Raw genomic sequence first — 14,916 nt, 5'->3', positions numbered from 1 at the left:
TTTTAAGACCACCCCTAGAAATAACTGAAGGCATATGGCCATATGGGTATATTCGATTAGTTATCTAGACCTCTGGTTAATCTATTAGACTATATTACATGATGACATGATGTCCGAACTAGGTCTATTATGTGTCATAATAATTAGATGTCATGTCATAAGATAACTAAGATAATATTTGTTTGGATTCTTTTCTCCCTTTCACTGAGTAATTATTTACAAAATCACAAATTCAAAAGATGTGCATAAACATGTAAATAGTCATCGCTATTCATTTGGTTTCACCTGATTACTTTGCAAGCAATAATATACTACAGATTGATACTATATAACAATAGTTTGAGTGTATCTTGATCAATGTAAAGTTTGGTCGGATAACAATAATCGGCATATCAAAATTTAGTTCTTAAATGAAATACGTATATATATACATGGGCCATTAACCAAAATGCCATAACCCTACTTTCCCTTTACCCATACGGCTTAAGTTTGTTTGGTTACCTACACTCATTTAAAATGTTGTCGATGTCTACTTTATTTATATATAAATGATCGAGAAATTATACTTTAGATCTAAACTATCAAACTTATAATCATTATATGGAAAAAAGAAAATATATACAGTAAAAATCAATTATTAACTTAGATCAGCATAATGATGATGATAATTAATTAACCATATAACAAAATGTTTTCTGAGCCAATATAGTTTTCACCTCGAGTAATCATCATATAATATGATCGAATCAAATTATTTTAGTCTTACTTTGGGGTCAACATAGGATAACAATGTCATGTTATACAAAAAAAAAATTACATGGACTGATTTTGAAAAAAAAACAGTAATTTTTGTACATGGTGACAAAAGTGGAAAATTAGGTATTTAAATCCTAAACTATTTGAAATAATCGAGTTTAATACTAAACGATTACTTGCATAATTTAATTTTCAAATAATATTTAATTTTTCAAATCGATACATAAAATCAACTGTTATAAACAATTCTTGTTAATTTTATATCAATTATCTTTATCATTAAACTTAAAAAACATCAAAATCTCCAAACTCAAATTCTGATTTTGAGTGAAGACAATTTTTGGCAGTAACAAAAGTAATTTTCCAGTGATTTTTCAGTGATGAAAGACAAATATGGTCCAATCCCGGAAACAAATATCATCAGAAACCATTTTTTTCATTGTTGGAAATCGTCTTCGCTCAAAATTAAAATTTGAATTCAGAATTTTCGAATATTTTGTAACGAGGATAATTGATATAAAATTAACGAAAATTGTTTATGATTTAACAGTTAATTTTTTAATTACTAATTTGTCAAATCAACTATTAGTTGGAAAATAAAATCGTACAAATAATAATTTAGTACAAAAAGTATGTAGTATTTTTAACCTAAACAAACAGGTTCTAGACATCGCATTATGTGACCCCTATAGTATACAGAAAACAAGTACATGCAAGTTCGGTTATAGGCATCTAAAAAGTCTATCGGTGATCTTTTGAGTTTAATTTTCGACGATCTATTTGAGTTTTTGTCGACGCCTTTTGTATTAACATGTAAGTAATTACTAAACTATAAAAAAACTTAGCTTTCGTATAGTAAATTGCGAAGATATTAATAGGTATAGTACTAAGAGATTGAAGGATTGTTCAAAAAAGAAAAGATTGTAAGGAATATTTATCAAACACATGTGAGGCTGGGGTGAGATGAAAGTGATTGGTTAATTGAATTTGGATTGTCGCAGGACATATTTGAACAAAAATCACGGAGATGAATAGTTTACATATAGACAGAAAATTCAACTGAGATCATACATAGATTATGACCAATTATTTATTAACAACATATCTGACAGAACTATTGAAATTTTTATTTTGGGTATACGATAAAATGGAAATCTGTAAGCGGGATCTATGATTAGCATAAACCTTCATGTTTTATGTGCAGTCTCCATATCCATGTACTGATGATGTACCCTAATTAAAATAAAACGGATATTAAGCTCTTTCATTTTGTTTTTGTAAATATTGTAGCAATCTTTTCTATCATAACCTTTCTAACAGTAGATTTTAAGAAAACCTGATTTTTGAGTTTGGTATTACTCATGAATCACATAAGTAATTTTGTTTTTCAAACTTATAATATGGATTTGATCAGGATTTGTTTACTGTGTTTGAATTAGCTACTAATATGGAAAATTTTACAAGTTCACTTGAGGCCTTAAGGCTCAAGATTGCACCTAACTAAAGCCCAACACTACAAATAAATATATTTGATATTTGTTAGCCCACAGGCTTAACAACAAATTGGACAAATTGTTTCTTTTTTTTATAAATATTTGTGACTAAAAAGGCTTTGTTGGGTATTTATTATGTCTGAGCAGTGACCATAAATAAATAAAAAATGGCAGCAAATATAACAAAGTATATATTTAGAAAATAGAAATGATTATTAATATAGAAATAAATTTGGAGGATAAATCATCAAATTTTTTATTTTATTTTTTTGGTCAAAAAATCATCAAATTTTCTATAGTCATAGACTCACAGTCACATATAAAGAAAAAAAATATTTGATTCTTATACGACAGCAAATATAACCAAGTACATTTAGAAAAGTTATAGAAATAAAAACTGGACGATGAATTAAATAAAGAAAAATACAAGCATCCTTATTTTGTATCTGGTCCATACACGCAGGCAAGATATAGATGCAAATGGGGTAGTTTCGTAATCTCTCAACTCCATACCGACCGACTCGCCGAGTAAACGCCGTGTCCGAAAGAAGCTTCTCAAACCCCTCCACTCAAATTATCACATCATAGCGGTAAGGAATCGGCCACGTCAACACTCCACGCTACTCCGCGAAACACTGGATCATAAACTACGTATTAATTCCCAATACCAACCCTTCCCTCAATATTCGCATCTATATTAATACATCCTCTCCGGCAATCAGACAAGAAAACACAAACACCAAAAAGGTCAATCAATCGCCGATGGCTCGTCTCCTCCCTCTCCTCCTCCTTATCGCCACCGTCTCCACCGTCGCCTTCGCCGTAACTTCCTCGATTCTCATCTAACGGATTTAATTTTTTATTCTTTTTTTCTAATTTTTTTTCTCTGATCATTTACTCAGGACGATGAACCGGACTGCGTCTACACGTTCTACCTCCGAACCGGATCAATCTGGAAAGCCGGAACCGACTCGATCATCAGCGCAAGAATCTACGACAAGTACGGCGACTACATCGGGATCAAGAACCTAGAGGCTTGGGGCGGACTAATGGGCCCTGACTACAACTACTTCGAGAGAAGCAACCTCGACATTTTCAGCGGAAGAGCGCCGTGTTTGCCTAGCCCGATCTGCTCTCTGAACCTAACCTCCGACGGCTCCGGCGATCACCATGGCTGGTACGTTAACTACGTCGAGGTTTCGACGGCTGGAGTTCACGCTCAGTGCTCCACTCAGAATTTCGAGATCGAGCAGTGGCTTGCAACCGATACGTCACCGTATGAGCTTACTGCCGTGAGGAACAATTGTCCCGTGTCGCTTAGGGATAGTGTCAGTCGGGTCGGGTCGGAGATCCGGAAACAGCTTTCTTGGGTCATCTGAGTGATGATGAAAGTGTGTGTGATTCGTATTGTATGTTTATCATCGTCTTATGAGTGTAATCTGGCCTTTGATTATATGATTCGATAAATAAAACTTTTTAGTTACTTTTGCAACGTTTAATTCGTAATTAGTGAAAGATTTACTGGATAATTAACTCGTTAATTGAGCGAGTCATGACACTATTTGATTTGTCTCGGTCTTACGTCGAACCAATCAATGTGATATATTTATGTAATCTTTAGGACTAAGACATGAAGGCGATAGCATTAAATTTATTGTACGCATCTAGGTGTCTATACTAACAAGCGGAGAACAAGTTTGATTGGACCAGTAATACATTGGGGAAATGATGCCACGTCTATGTTTCATAAATTATTAAACTGAATCTTACATTTGCTGACCAAAATAAATTTGATACCTATATATGGGGTCAGATGGTCCCTTTTCAAGTTTTTCCCCAATATTGGTTTTACAGCATAAGCTCGTAAAGAACCGTAGAAAAGAAAAGAAGCCCACTTTGAAAGGAGGAAGATGAATCAATCGCGACTCTCAGATCATCTCGCCAGAACCATAGTTGCATACTTTGAATGACAAAAGTACTAGCAAAATCGTTTGACCGATGGAAGGAAAAAGGAACTTAGTAGGTTCATTCTGTGAACATCTGTCTTTAGTGTTTGGTCATTGTGAAAGGGAAGTAAGAGGATGATTATTGCAAGTTCCTTAAGGTTTGGTCCTTAATACACATATATGTATATGTATATATAATATATGCGTATATAATTATTTGCTAAGGACTTTACGGAAACCGAAACCGTTTAGTCCTTAATTAAGGTTCTTAAAGAACCTCTTGTGAGAGGTCATCTGGATTATACTCAACCCCAATTCAGCAAGTACCTATACACCCAACATTTGAACATTTTAGCTCTCCTTTTTTCTTATGAACAAACAAGATTATGATTTGTTATTCGAAAAAGGTTCTGTGCCTGTTGAGCAGTTCCGACAGGCAATCGAGGGCTAAGATCTGTCCTTCCATGGCTACTTCTATCTTGTCGATGTTGAATTATCTAATGTACCTTGCGATAGAGGCTAAGCTGTCACAACAAGATGTGAGACAGACCGTTTGCTTCACCCAACAGCTCCTCTACGATTGAAAGCAGGACTTGTAGGCTGGTTAAAGCAACATAACTTTAGAAAAAAATTGGTCAACCCAAATGTTTGAGTTTTTGACAAAGAAACACATTATAAAAGTCAACTGCAGTGATGTTAGGCTTGCTTCACGGCATGTTGACTAACTGCAATGGTTTCTCGTAAGGGAGAGAATACAACTGAATGATGATAATGAAGTTGAAAGCCAAAATAATTGCTAAAATAAATTGATTCATCTTCTATGTGTTTCTAGTTATAAGAATGGTTGCAGTTATCTCATGTCATATAAATGATACCTTTCCGTCTGTCATTGCAGGACGTATGACGCAAAATTTTACCAGGGAATGAAAGATGAAATAGAATCACAAAAGAAAGTTGTCTCTTAACACCATCATCTTCCCGAACAAGCTCTGGTGATTTTGCACTGCCATTCTTCGAATGCTTCTCTCTCTTGCTTAGGTTTTATGGTTTGTCTAGATCTCAATGTCGGAAGGTTCAAAATCTTCAACGACATATCTGACTGAAGCTCTAAACAAAAATAAAATAGAGGCCCACATTTATATTGTAAAATTATACAAAACAATAAAAAAGGGATAAATCAGAAGGCATAAAAGAAAATTTTAAATCGTGGAGAAATAATAGGGGTCAATATTCTCTTTTCAGTTTTGGTACTAGTTTTTTTTTTTCATAAGTGCTCCAAATTTGACGTCAAAAAAAAATTCTCCAAATTTAGTTACATAGCTTTCTTTTTAAAAAAAAATAGGGGTCATGAAAGAGTGGGGCCCATAAAAGAGTGGGGGCCCTAGGTTCAGGTTTCAGTTGGCTGTGCCCAAGGACGCCACTGTCTGTGAGTTGGAATATTCCACATTCTTTTATCTTCAATCTTTTGAAATTGTACGACGACTGCTTATAGTTGATGTCGAACTCAAAGACAAGCTCGGTGGAAGTGACCTCCTCTGTTTGAACCTCAACCTCGAATGTGTACAGATGCCACACGAAAAATACTTCTACTTTTTTATTACAATAAGTGAGAGAATTCCCTCCAGACGTTATGGTACAACAGACAGATCCCCGGTATGTATCGTCCCTACCAGAAAATATGACGCAAGCCTTAAATTTTGTTGATTTGCAAAGAGGCATTTGATTCAACTTCACAGTTACAGAACTCCCGGAAGATCGGTAAGTGAAGCACATAGGTACTGATATAGCTGGAAAGACCGCATATTGATTGGTCCGCGTGTGGATGATGAGATCTTTAGCTTCTTGATTCAGTTTGAAGCAGTATGCGAAGTTAAGACGAATATCTGGATTGCGAAAGGAGCAATCAAGTCTCTCCAGGGACCCACAATATTCTGCTTCTAAATACAATAGGGAATCCGGAAGCTGTGGGAGCGATACCAGCTTCTTCATTCGTTTCATTAAAAGTGTTTGTAGAATAGATATTCTCCATATGCATGGATCAAGCTCTTGAATGTTTGTGGAACTCTCAGGATAAATTTCCAACAAAGAGCAATCTGAGAGATCGAGTTCTTCTAGAGATTCCAAGTTGATGCTGGCCAGATTAACCTGTAACTTTGAGCATCCCTTTAACTCCAATTTCGACAATCTACCAAGGTTTCTCATAGAGGAAGGGAGATCCACCAGACTCACACAAAAATTGAGGTTTAGTTTTTGGAGATTAATTGCGTTCCCGATAGAAAAAGGAAGCTTCACCAGGCTTGAGCAAAAGCTGAGATCCAAGTCATATAGATTAGTGGCAGCTGAGAGATCAGGAAACTCTTTCAAACTTTCTGAATGTCTCAAATCCATCCACTTGAGATTTTTCAGCGGCTGTTATGACAAAATAAAGGGAGAGGAGAACAGCAAGTTGACACAATTAGTATTAAACACATAAGAAAATTGGTTAGATATCCTAACTTGGGCAGTTATTTTCAAACTAAAAATTCTACTTACTTTATTTTCTTCCCACAATTTCTCAAGTCTGCTATTATTCATGCGTAGTACGACAAGGAACTCTGGATTGAATCTTGAAGGAAAACATGCCATGGGGAACATCGGCCAAATTAGTACTTTGAGTTTTCGGGATATGTCGTTCATACTTAGCCGACTGATGCCATAACTATGAATTTTTAAGAATTGAAGATTAGACAATCTTTCAAAGCCTCTTTCACTCGTCCATGTTATTTCCTCATTCCGCTCAAGATTTATTCCTATAACACTGCTATTACTCTGTAAAACAGCCCAATGGAACACAAAGAGAGGATTGTTAGTTATTAAATAATCTCACATTTGAAGAGAGTACTGCAATGAAAATATCAATCTCAAAACGTACTGCTTTATCATCACTAAGTACTTCACCAATATCCCTTGCATCATTCAAAAACTGGCGTTTTCCAGGTTCACTAACACATTCTTTTCTCACAATTTGTCGTCCTAGTTGGACTAGCAACTCAGGCATCTTTATCCATACCATATCCATATATACGAGAGATTTTTCACATAAGACGCGAAGCCCTCGTCTCACATCCTTAAAACATCTTTCTAGACATCTTTCCACCACACCATCTTGTTCACCATCGAAAAAGCAGGCTATATGGAGAAATAAACTTTTATCTTCATCATTCAAGGCATCATAACTAAACTTTAAAATGCTCGCAATTTCTCCATCTCGGTCAAGGTGTGTCCTTAATCTTGGTACTGCCTCTGTCCAATCTTGCTCAGACATTCCCCGAAAATAAGATCCCATAACCCTCAGCCCCAAGGGAAGTCCACCTACAAGATTCCTAACTTCATAAGAAAGCTTCTGGAAACCATCCTTAGGGTATTTCTGATCAAAAGCATACATGCAGAACATTTGAAGAGCTTCATCATTTGATGGTAAATCCACCTTGTGTATATGGTTGATCCCACTTGCTTTTAAAACCCTTTGATCTTGTGTTGTGACTATAATCCGACTCCCAGGACCAAACCAATAAGTTTCTTTTGCCATGGCTTCCAGTTGTACTAAATGATCTACATCATCAAGGATGACAAGAACTTTCTTGTCTTTCAACCTATCTTTGACGACTCCCAAATGTGAAATACTGATACCTGTCTCGTTGGTTAGTTGAGACATAAGCTGCTTCTGTAAATGCAACTTCACACTGTAGTCATCGGAAGAAGCTGGTATTGCATACTTTGTTTTGATATTATCTATAAATACACTCAGTTGGAAATCTTGAGAATGTTGGTTGAATAAAGATCTAGCAATAGTGGTCTTTCCAATACCAGGCGGACCCCAAATCCCTATTTTTCTCACTTCATCTGAATCTAGCAGTAACAACGGTCTCATTCTTGTCATATGAGATTCCATCCCAACTAAGTCTTCAAAATCACTAGATGGTGCAGAAAGGTTTAACTTGTTTGAAACTTCAGTGGCAATAACTTCAATCATCTTTGCTTCAGTCTTCCTGAACAAGGGGATGATCAATAACTCCGTCATTTGGTCATGGAAAAATTGCACGTATTATACAAATATTCTATCAAAGAAAGAAACCAACACTTATTCAATATTTCGATCCAGGGTGGCTATTGTTTAAAAGCTACGTATGTATAAGATTGTTCATGTGTTAGAAAGATTAAGAACATGTGGGGGAAGAAGAGGACGACTAACCAGTTGGTTGAATGGTAACCTGTGATTTGAGCCACTTCTGTCAAAGCACATTTCCACCTTTGGATGTCTTCCTTTGTTTTCCCTCTACAAGTTTTTCGGAAGACCTTCCCAAAATCACCGGTCTGCTTCTTTACATCAGTTGGATCCACTTCATAGAAAAGGGGCATCACTGTTTGACCAAACCTTTCTCTGCACTTTATGATCTCCACCAGCTCGTTCAAGCACCATGTCGACGAAGCGTAGTTCCTCGAGAGCAAGACAATAGCAATCCTCGATCCTCTAATAGCTTCTATGAGCTCAGGACCGATCAGCTTACTCCTCTCCATATCATCGTCAAAGAATGAGTTGATTCCTTTGCTTCTCAGCTCCTTGAGAACGTGGCTGAGGAAGGTTTTGCGGACATCTTCCCCGTGGAAGCTTGGGAAGACATGATGTATCCAATTACGAGGCAAAGAAGACACAGGAGCCAAAAGAGTTAAAGAAGAAGAAGCCATTTTGGTGTTTTCTTGATGTGATCTTGATTTTTTGTTGAAAAATATTGTACCTAAAAGGGCGTAGAAGCATATTGCAGCAGCAGCAACATTGGTACCGGCAAAAAAAGAATCCATTGCTATGTTGAAGAGAAGATCACGATCGTAGAGCTTTTTAGTTAGGAGGAAGAATTAACAAACAAAGATAGACTCTTTCTATATACAAACACGGAACTGATGATCCCGTTGACTTTTAAATATTTGCAAGACAGCTTCGTGGAAACAGAAAGCCCAGCACGATGTTAGAGACAATTCGAGCATTGACAAAAAAATCTTAAAATAATCTCTTAAAAATTCGTTTCTTTTTCAGTTCAAAAGAAACTATTTTCTTTTCAATTTTCTTTAAATCAAAAAGCACAAGATTACCTTACCATCCTTAATGAGATTTGATTATTACAAACCCAACTCACCATAACTTGGAGATTACTAGTGGTGGCTATTAGATGGTGATTACTAATTTACTAGTAGTGTAAGATTAGATGCACAAGGTAAAAATGCCAATTTTGTTATAAACTTGAGAATCCGGAATCTTTTATCATGACCAAAGGACTTAGCAAAATCGTCTAAATGAAATTTGACCAATGGAAGGAAAAAGGAACTTGGTGTTTCCTTCAATGAACATCTCTTTTTTTGTGCTTGGTCACTGTGAAAGGGAAGAAACTTCTTTAAGAACCTCTTGTGAGAGGTCATCTGGATTATACTCAACTCCAAAGCATCTCACAACCTCCATCTTCGGATTCAACAAGTACCTACACACCCAACATATGAACATTTTAGCTCTCTTTTTTTTTCTTATCAACAGACAAGATTTTGATTTGGGCATTCGAATAAAGGTTTTGCTTACATGTTATGAGAAGTATCAACGAGGTAATCATCTCCATCTTCTTGAACCTTCTTGAAATAAACACGATACTCCTGTGCCATTTGCCTCATTGCACTTGCTGATCCAGTCAATCCAAGTATTCTATCGTCAAATTCTGCAAATAAGAAAGAAAAAAAAGAGTTATAAGCAACTCAACGGTAGAGAGTATATAAAGAAGCTGGAACACGAACCTTTCAAGTAGGCATGGAGATGAGAAGGTGTGTTTCGTACAGGGTCAAGAGTAACAAAGACAGGCAGAATCTTTTGGTCATGATTAGACTCTGATCAAGACAAGAAAATGCTTAGTAAGATAAAAAAATGGGCTCGAGCTTTGTTTTAAGTGGATTCAAAACCTAATTTATCAACAGCTCTGGAGATCATCTTAAGCAGATAACAAAATGCTGTTGTATTAGAACCACAGCCACAACCGATCCTATTGCTGCTGCTTGGTTGACACTGCATAACATAAGGAAGCAGAGACAAGAAGATCTGAGAAACTCTCTTATCATACCAAAAGAAGTATCTCTGTATCACATACCTTTCGGAACAGCTCTCCTTTCGTCTTTAGTGTTTGGTAAAGGAAGTAACTTCGTTAAGAACGTTTTTGTGAGAGGTCATCTGGATTATACTCAACCCCAATTCAACAAGTATATACACCCGACGTATGATTTCTAGGCTGATTAAAGCAACATAATTTTAGAAAAAAAATGGTCAACAATTTTTTTTGACAAAGAAACACGTTGTAAAAGTCCAACTGCAGTAAAGTTAGGCTTCTTGCTTCATGGCATGTTCACTAACTGCAATTAATGGTTTCTGGTAAAGGGAGATAATACAACTGAATGATGATAATGATGTTGGAAGCCAAAAAAAAATAAGAAACAGAATCACAAAATTAGTTGTCTCTTTAAGTCTTGAAACCATCATCTTCACGACTAAGCTCCGGTGATTTAAAGCTATCATTCCTCCGAGGCTTCTCAGTCTTTACTTGGGTATCAAGGTCTGTCTCAGATCTCAATCACTGAAGGTTCTTAATCTCTATGGACATCTCTGAAGCTCAATAAAGGGACCTCCGGGAGCTGGAATATCCCGTATTCTTTTATCTTACATATTTTGGATTTCGAACCGAGAAGCTCGAAATCAAAAATAAGCTCGGTGGAAGTGACCTCCTCTGTTTCAACCTCAACCTCGAATGTCAACAGATGCCCCACAAAAGATACATCTACTGCCTTTTTACAATAAGCGAGAGAATTCCTTCCGGACGTGATGGTACAACAGACAGATCCCCAATATGCTTCATCCACATCAGCACAAATGATGCCAGCCTTAAATTTGGTTGATTTGCCAAGAGGCATCTGATTCAGCTTCACAGTTAAGGAGCTCCCATAAGATCGGTGACTGAAACAGATAGGCACTTCTTCAGCAGGAAAGACCGCATACCGATAAGTAGGCGTCTGGATGATGAGATCTTTAGCTTCTTGATTTAGTTTGAAGCAATTTTTGAAGTTGAGAATAATATTTGGATTGCGAAAGGAGCAATCTAGTCTCTCCAGTGTCTCACAATCGGAAGCATCGAGATACAATAGCGAATCCGGAAGCTGTGGGAGTGATACCAGCTTCTTCATTCCCCTTAGTACTAGTTTTTTTAGACTAGATACTCTCCCTATGCATGGATCAAGCTCTTGAATGTTTGTGGAACTCTCAGTATAATTTTCCAACAAAGACCAATCTGAGGGATGTTCTCCTAGCAAATCCGGAAGCTGTGGGAGTGATACCAGCTTTTTCATTCCTATTAGAAAAAGTTCATGCAGACTAGATATTCTCCCTATAGATGGATCAAGCTCTTCAATTTCTGTTGAACTCTCGGTATAATTTTCCAACAAAGAGCGATCTGAGGGATGTTCTCCTAGCCAATCCGGAAGCGTTGGGAGTGATACCAGCTTCTTCATTCCCCTTAGTACAAGTCGACGTAGACGAGATTTTCTCCCTACCATGGATCAAGCTCTTCAATTTCTGTTGAACTCTCAGTACAACTTTTCGCCAAAGAGCAACCTGAGAGATCGAGTTCTTCTAGAGATTCCAAGTTGATGTTGGCCAGAACAACCTCTAACTTTGAGCATTTGTATAATACCAATCTCGACAATTTACGAAGGTTTCTCATAGAAGAAGGTAGCTCCACCAGACTCGAACAAAGACAGAGATCCAAGTATTTCAGATTAATTGCGCTCCCAATAGAGGAAGGGAGCGTCAGCAGGCTTGAGCAACAGTTGAGGTTCAAGTCATATAGATTAGTGGCAGTTGAGAGATCAGGAAGCTCTTTCAATCTTCTTGAAGAACTCAAATCCATCCGCTTGAGATTGCTTAGCGGCTGTTGACACAATTAGTATTAAACACATATAAGAAAATTTGTTTAAGATAGCCTAACTTGGACACTTATTTTCAAAACTAAAAATATTACTTACTTTATTTCCTTCCCACAATTTCTCAAGACTGCTATCAGTCATGCGTAGTTCGACTAGGAACTCTGGATTAAAATTTGAAGGAAAACATGACATGTTGAACTTCCGCCAATCTAGTACTCTTAGTTTTCGGGACATGTAATTCATACTTTTCGGATTGATGCCATGACCATGAATTTTTAAAAACTGAAGATTAGACAATCTTTCAAAGGATCTTTCACCCGTCCATGTTATGGCCTCCGTATGCTCAAAAGATATTCCTATGACACTGCTACTACCCTGTAAAACAACCCAATAACACACATATATATATATATATATATATAGGATTCTTAGTTATTACGTAATCTCACATATGTAGAGAACAATGCAATGAAAATACAAATCTCAAAACTTACAGCTTTATCATCATGAAGTACTTCACCAATATCGATTGCATCAATCAAAAACTGGCGTTTTCCAGGTTCACTAACAGATTCTTTTCGCACAACTTGTTTTCCAAGTTGGACTAGCAACTTATCCATATATATCCATCTATTTTCAATAGATATGAGAGATTTTTCAGATAAGACGCGAAGCCCTTGTCTTACATCCTCAAAAGATTTTTCTAGACAACTTTCCACCATACCATTTCGTTCACCGTTGAAAAAGCAGGCTATATGGAGAACTAATCTTTTATCTTCATCATTTAAGGCATCATAACTAAACTTTAAAATGTTTGCAATTTCTCCATCTCGGTCAAGGTGTGCCTTTAATCTTGGTAGAGCCTCTGTCGAATCTTGCTCAGACATTCCCCGAAAATATGAGCCCATAACTTTTATCCCCAACGGAAGTCTACCTACAAGATTCACAACTTCACAACAAAGCTTCTCGAAACCATCCTTTGGGTATTTCTGATCAAAAGCATACATGCAGAACATTTGAAGAGCTTCACCATATGATGGTAATTTCACCCTGTGTATATGGTTGATCCCACTTGCTTTTAAAACCCTTTGATCTTGTGTTGTTACTATAATCCGACTCCCAGGACCAAACCAATAAGTTTCTTTTGCCATGGCTTCCAGTTGTACTAAATGATCCACATCATCAAGGACCACAAGAACTTTCTTATCTTTCAACCTATCTTTGACGACTCCCAAATGTGAAATACTGATACCTGTCTCGTTGGTTAGTTGAGACATAAGCTGCTTCTGTAAATACAACTTCACACTGTAGTCATCGGAAGAAGCTGGTATGGCATACTTTGTTTTGATATTATCTATAAAGACACTCAGTTGAAAATCTTGAGAGTACCGGTTGAATAAAGATCTAGCAACAGTGGTCTTACCAATCCCAGGCGGGCCCCAAATCCCTATTTTTCTCACATCATCCGAGTCTAGCTGTAAAAATGGTCTCATTCGTGTCATCTGAGATTCTATCCCAACTAAGTAGTCGAAATCACTGGATGGTGCAGAAAGGTTCAACTTGTTCGAAACTTCAGTGGCAATATCTTCAATCATCTTTGCTTCAGTCTTCCTGAACAAGGGGATGATCAATTAACTACGTCATATAGTCATGAAAAAAATTAATATTTCGATCCAGGGTGGCTGTTGTTTAAAAGCTACGTATGTATAAGATTGTTCATGTGTTAGAAAGATTAAGAACATGTGGGGGAAGAAGAGAACAACTAACCAGTTTGTTGAATGGTAACCTGTGATTTGAGCCACTTCCGTCAGAGCACATTTCCACCTCTGGATGTCTTCCTGTGCTTTACCTTTGCAAGTTTTTAACAAGACCTTCCCAAAGTCACCGGTCTGCTTCTTTACATGAGTTGGATCCAGTTCATAGAAAAGGGGTATCACTGTTTGACCAAACCGTTCTCTGCACTTGATGATCTCAGCCAGCTCGTTCAAGCACCATGTGGACGAAGCATAGTTCTTAGAGAGCAAGACAATCGCAATCCTCGATCCTCTAATAGCTTCTACGAGCTCAGGACCTATCGATTTACTTCTCTCCATATCATTGTCAAGGAATAGGTCGATTCCTTTGCTTCTGAGCTCCTTGAGAACGTGGCTCAGAAAGGATTTGCGGACATCAGCCCCGTGGAAGCTTGGGAAGACATGGCGTTCACAATTGGGAGGCGAAGAAGAAGAAGAAGACGTTGGTGCCAAAAGAGTTAAAGAAGAAGAAGAAGCCATTGTATTGTTTTCTTGATGATGAGATGTGGAAGATTTTCTGTTGAAATAATTGTATCAGAAAGGGATAAATAGACAAAGAGGAGGCTTTGTTAACACAGAAACTGTTGACTTCTGAGACTAAGAGATAAAAAAGATAAAGCGAGAAAGGAAGTTTCGTAGAAAAAAGAGGTCGTCCAGCTTTATCCCTTCCACTTTTAGCTTTTCTGAGGTTAATGAAACTTCAAAACCCTTCCTTTTGTCTTCTTCTTATCCATCTTGAAGATTTTCGGTTGAAAAAATATTGTACGCGTAGAAGCTGATTGCAGCAGCAGCAACATTGGTAGGGGAAAAATAGAATCCATTGGTATATTCAAGAGAGGATCACGATTGTATAGCTTTTAGTGAGGAGGAAGAATTAACAAACAAAGAGACTCTTTCTATATACCAACACATAACTGATGATCCCGTTGGCTTTAATATATGGTA

At 37.0% G+C, this 14,916-nt stretch overlaps 2 protein-coding genes across 2 annotated transcripts; one reads left to right on the top strand and one right to left on the bottom strand.

Annotated features, from left to right (window-relative positions):
* Window positions 1–2,914: 2,914 nt before the first annotated feature.
* Window positions 2,915–3,734, top strand: LOC108818998 (PLAT domain-containing protein 1). Its single transcript, XM_018591979.2, has 2 exons — window positions 2,915–3,071; window positions 3,152–3,734. The coding sequence occupies exons 1-2, from the start codon at window positions 3,012–3,014 to the stop codon at window positions 3,626–3,628; spliced, it is 537 nt and encodes a 178-aa protein (XP_018447481.1). The 5' UTR covers window positions 2,915–3,011; the 3' UTR covers window positions 3,629–3,734.
* Window positions 3,735–5,413: 1,679 nt separating this feature from the next.
* Window positions 5,414–14,916, bottom strand: LOC108822703 (uncharacterized). Its single transcript, XM_056999080.1, has 13 exons — window positions 13,946–14,916; window positions 12,673–13,789; window positions 12,278–12,553; window positions 11,806–12,183; window positions 10,886–11,575; window positions 10,172–10,274; window positions 10,010–10,099; window positions 9,801–9,933; window positions 9,630–9,705; window positions 8,427–9,088; window positions 7,107–8,223; window positions 6,728–7,003; window positions 5,414–6,604 (listed from the first exon to the last, which is right to left on the bottom strand). Exons 1-13 carry the CDS (start codon window positions 14,449–14,451, stop codon window positions 5,504–5,506), a joined length of 6,525 nt encoding a protein of 2,174 aa, XP_056855060.1. The 5' UTR covers window positions 14,452–14,916; the 3' UTR covers window positions 5,414–5,503.

This window comes from Raphanus sativus, unplaced genomic scaffold (genome assembly GCF_000801105.2).
Source record: "Raphanus sativus cultivar WK10039 unplaced genomic scaffold, ASM80110v3 Scaffold1598, whole genome shotgun sequence".
NCBI classification, from domain to species: Eukaryota; Viridiplantae; Streptophyta; class Magnoliopsida; order Brassicales; family Brassicaceae; genus Raphanus; species Raphanus sativus.
This window is presented reverse-complemented; position numbering and strand designations above follow the sequence as displayed.

Excerpts from the sequence above, each read along its gene's own strand:
- LOC108818998 (XM_018591979.2), top strand. The coding sequence starts at position 3,012 with ATGGCTCGTCTCCTCCCTCTCCTCCTCCTTATCGCCACCGTCTCCACC. Across the intron at positions 3,072-3,151 it reads TCTCCACCGTCGCCTTCGCC|GACGATGAACCGGACTGCGT; the intron begins GTAACTTCCTCG and ends TCATTTACTCAG.
- LOC108822703 (XM_056999080.1), bottom strand. The coding sequence starts at position 14,451 with ATGGCTTCTTCTTCTTCTTTAACTCTTTTGGCACCAACGTCTTCTTCT. Across the intron at positions 9,089-9,629 it reads CAGATGACCTCTCACAAGAG|TTCTTCCTCCTAACTAAAAA; the intron begins GTTCTTAAAGAA and ends TTTGTTTGTTAA. Across the intron at positions 6,605-6,727 it reads AATTGTGGGAAGAAAATAAA|CCGCTGAAAAATCTCAAGTG; the intron begins GTAAGTAGAATT and ends TTGTCATAACAG.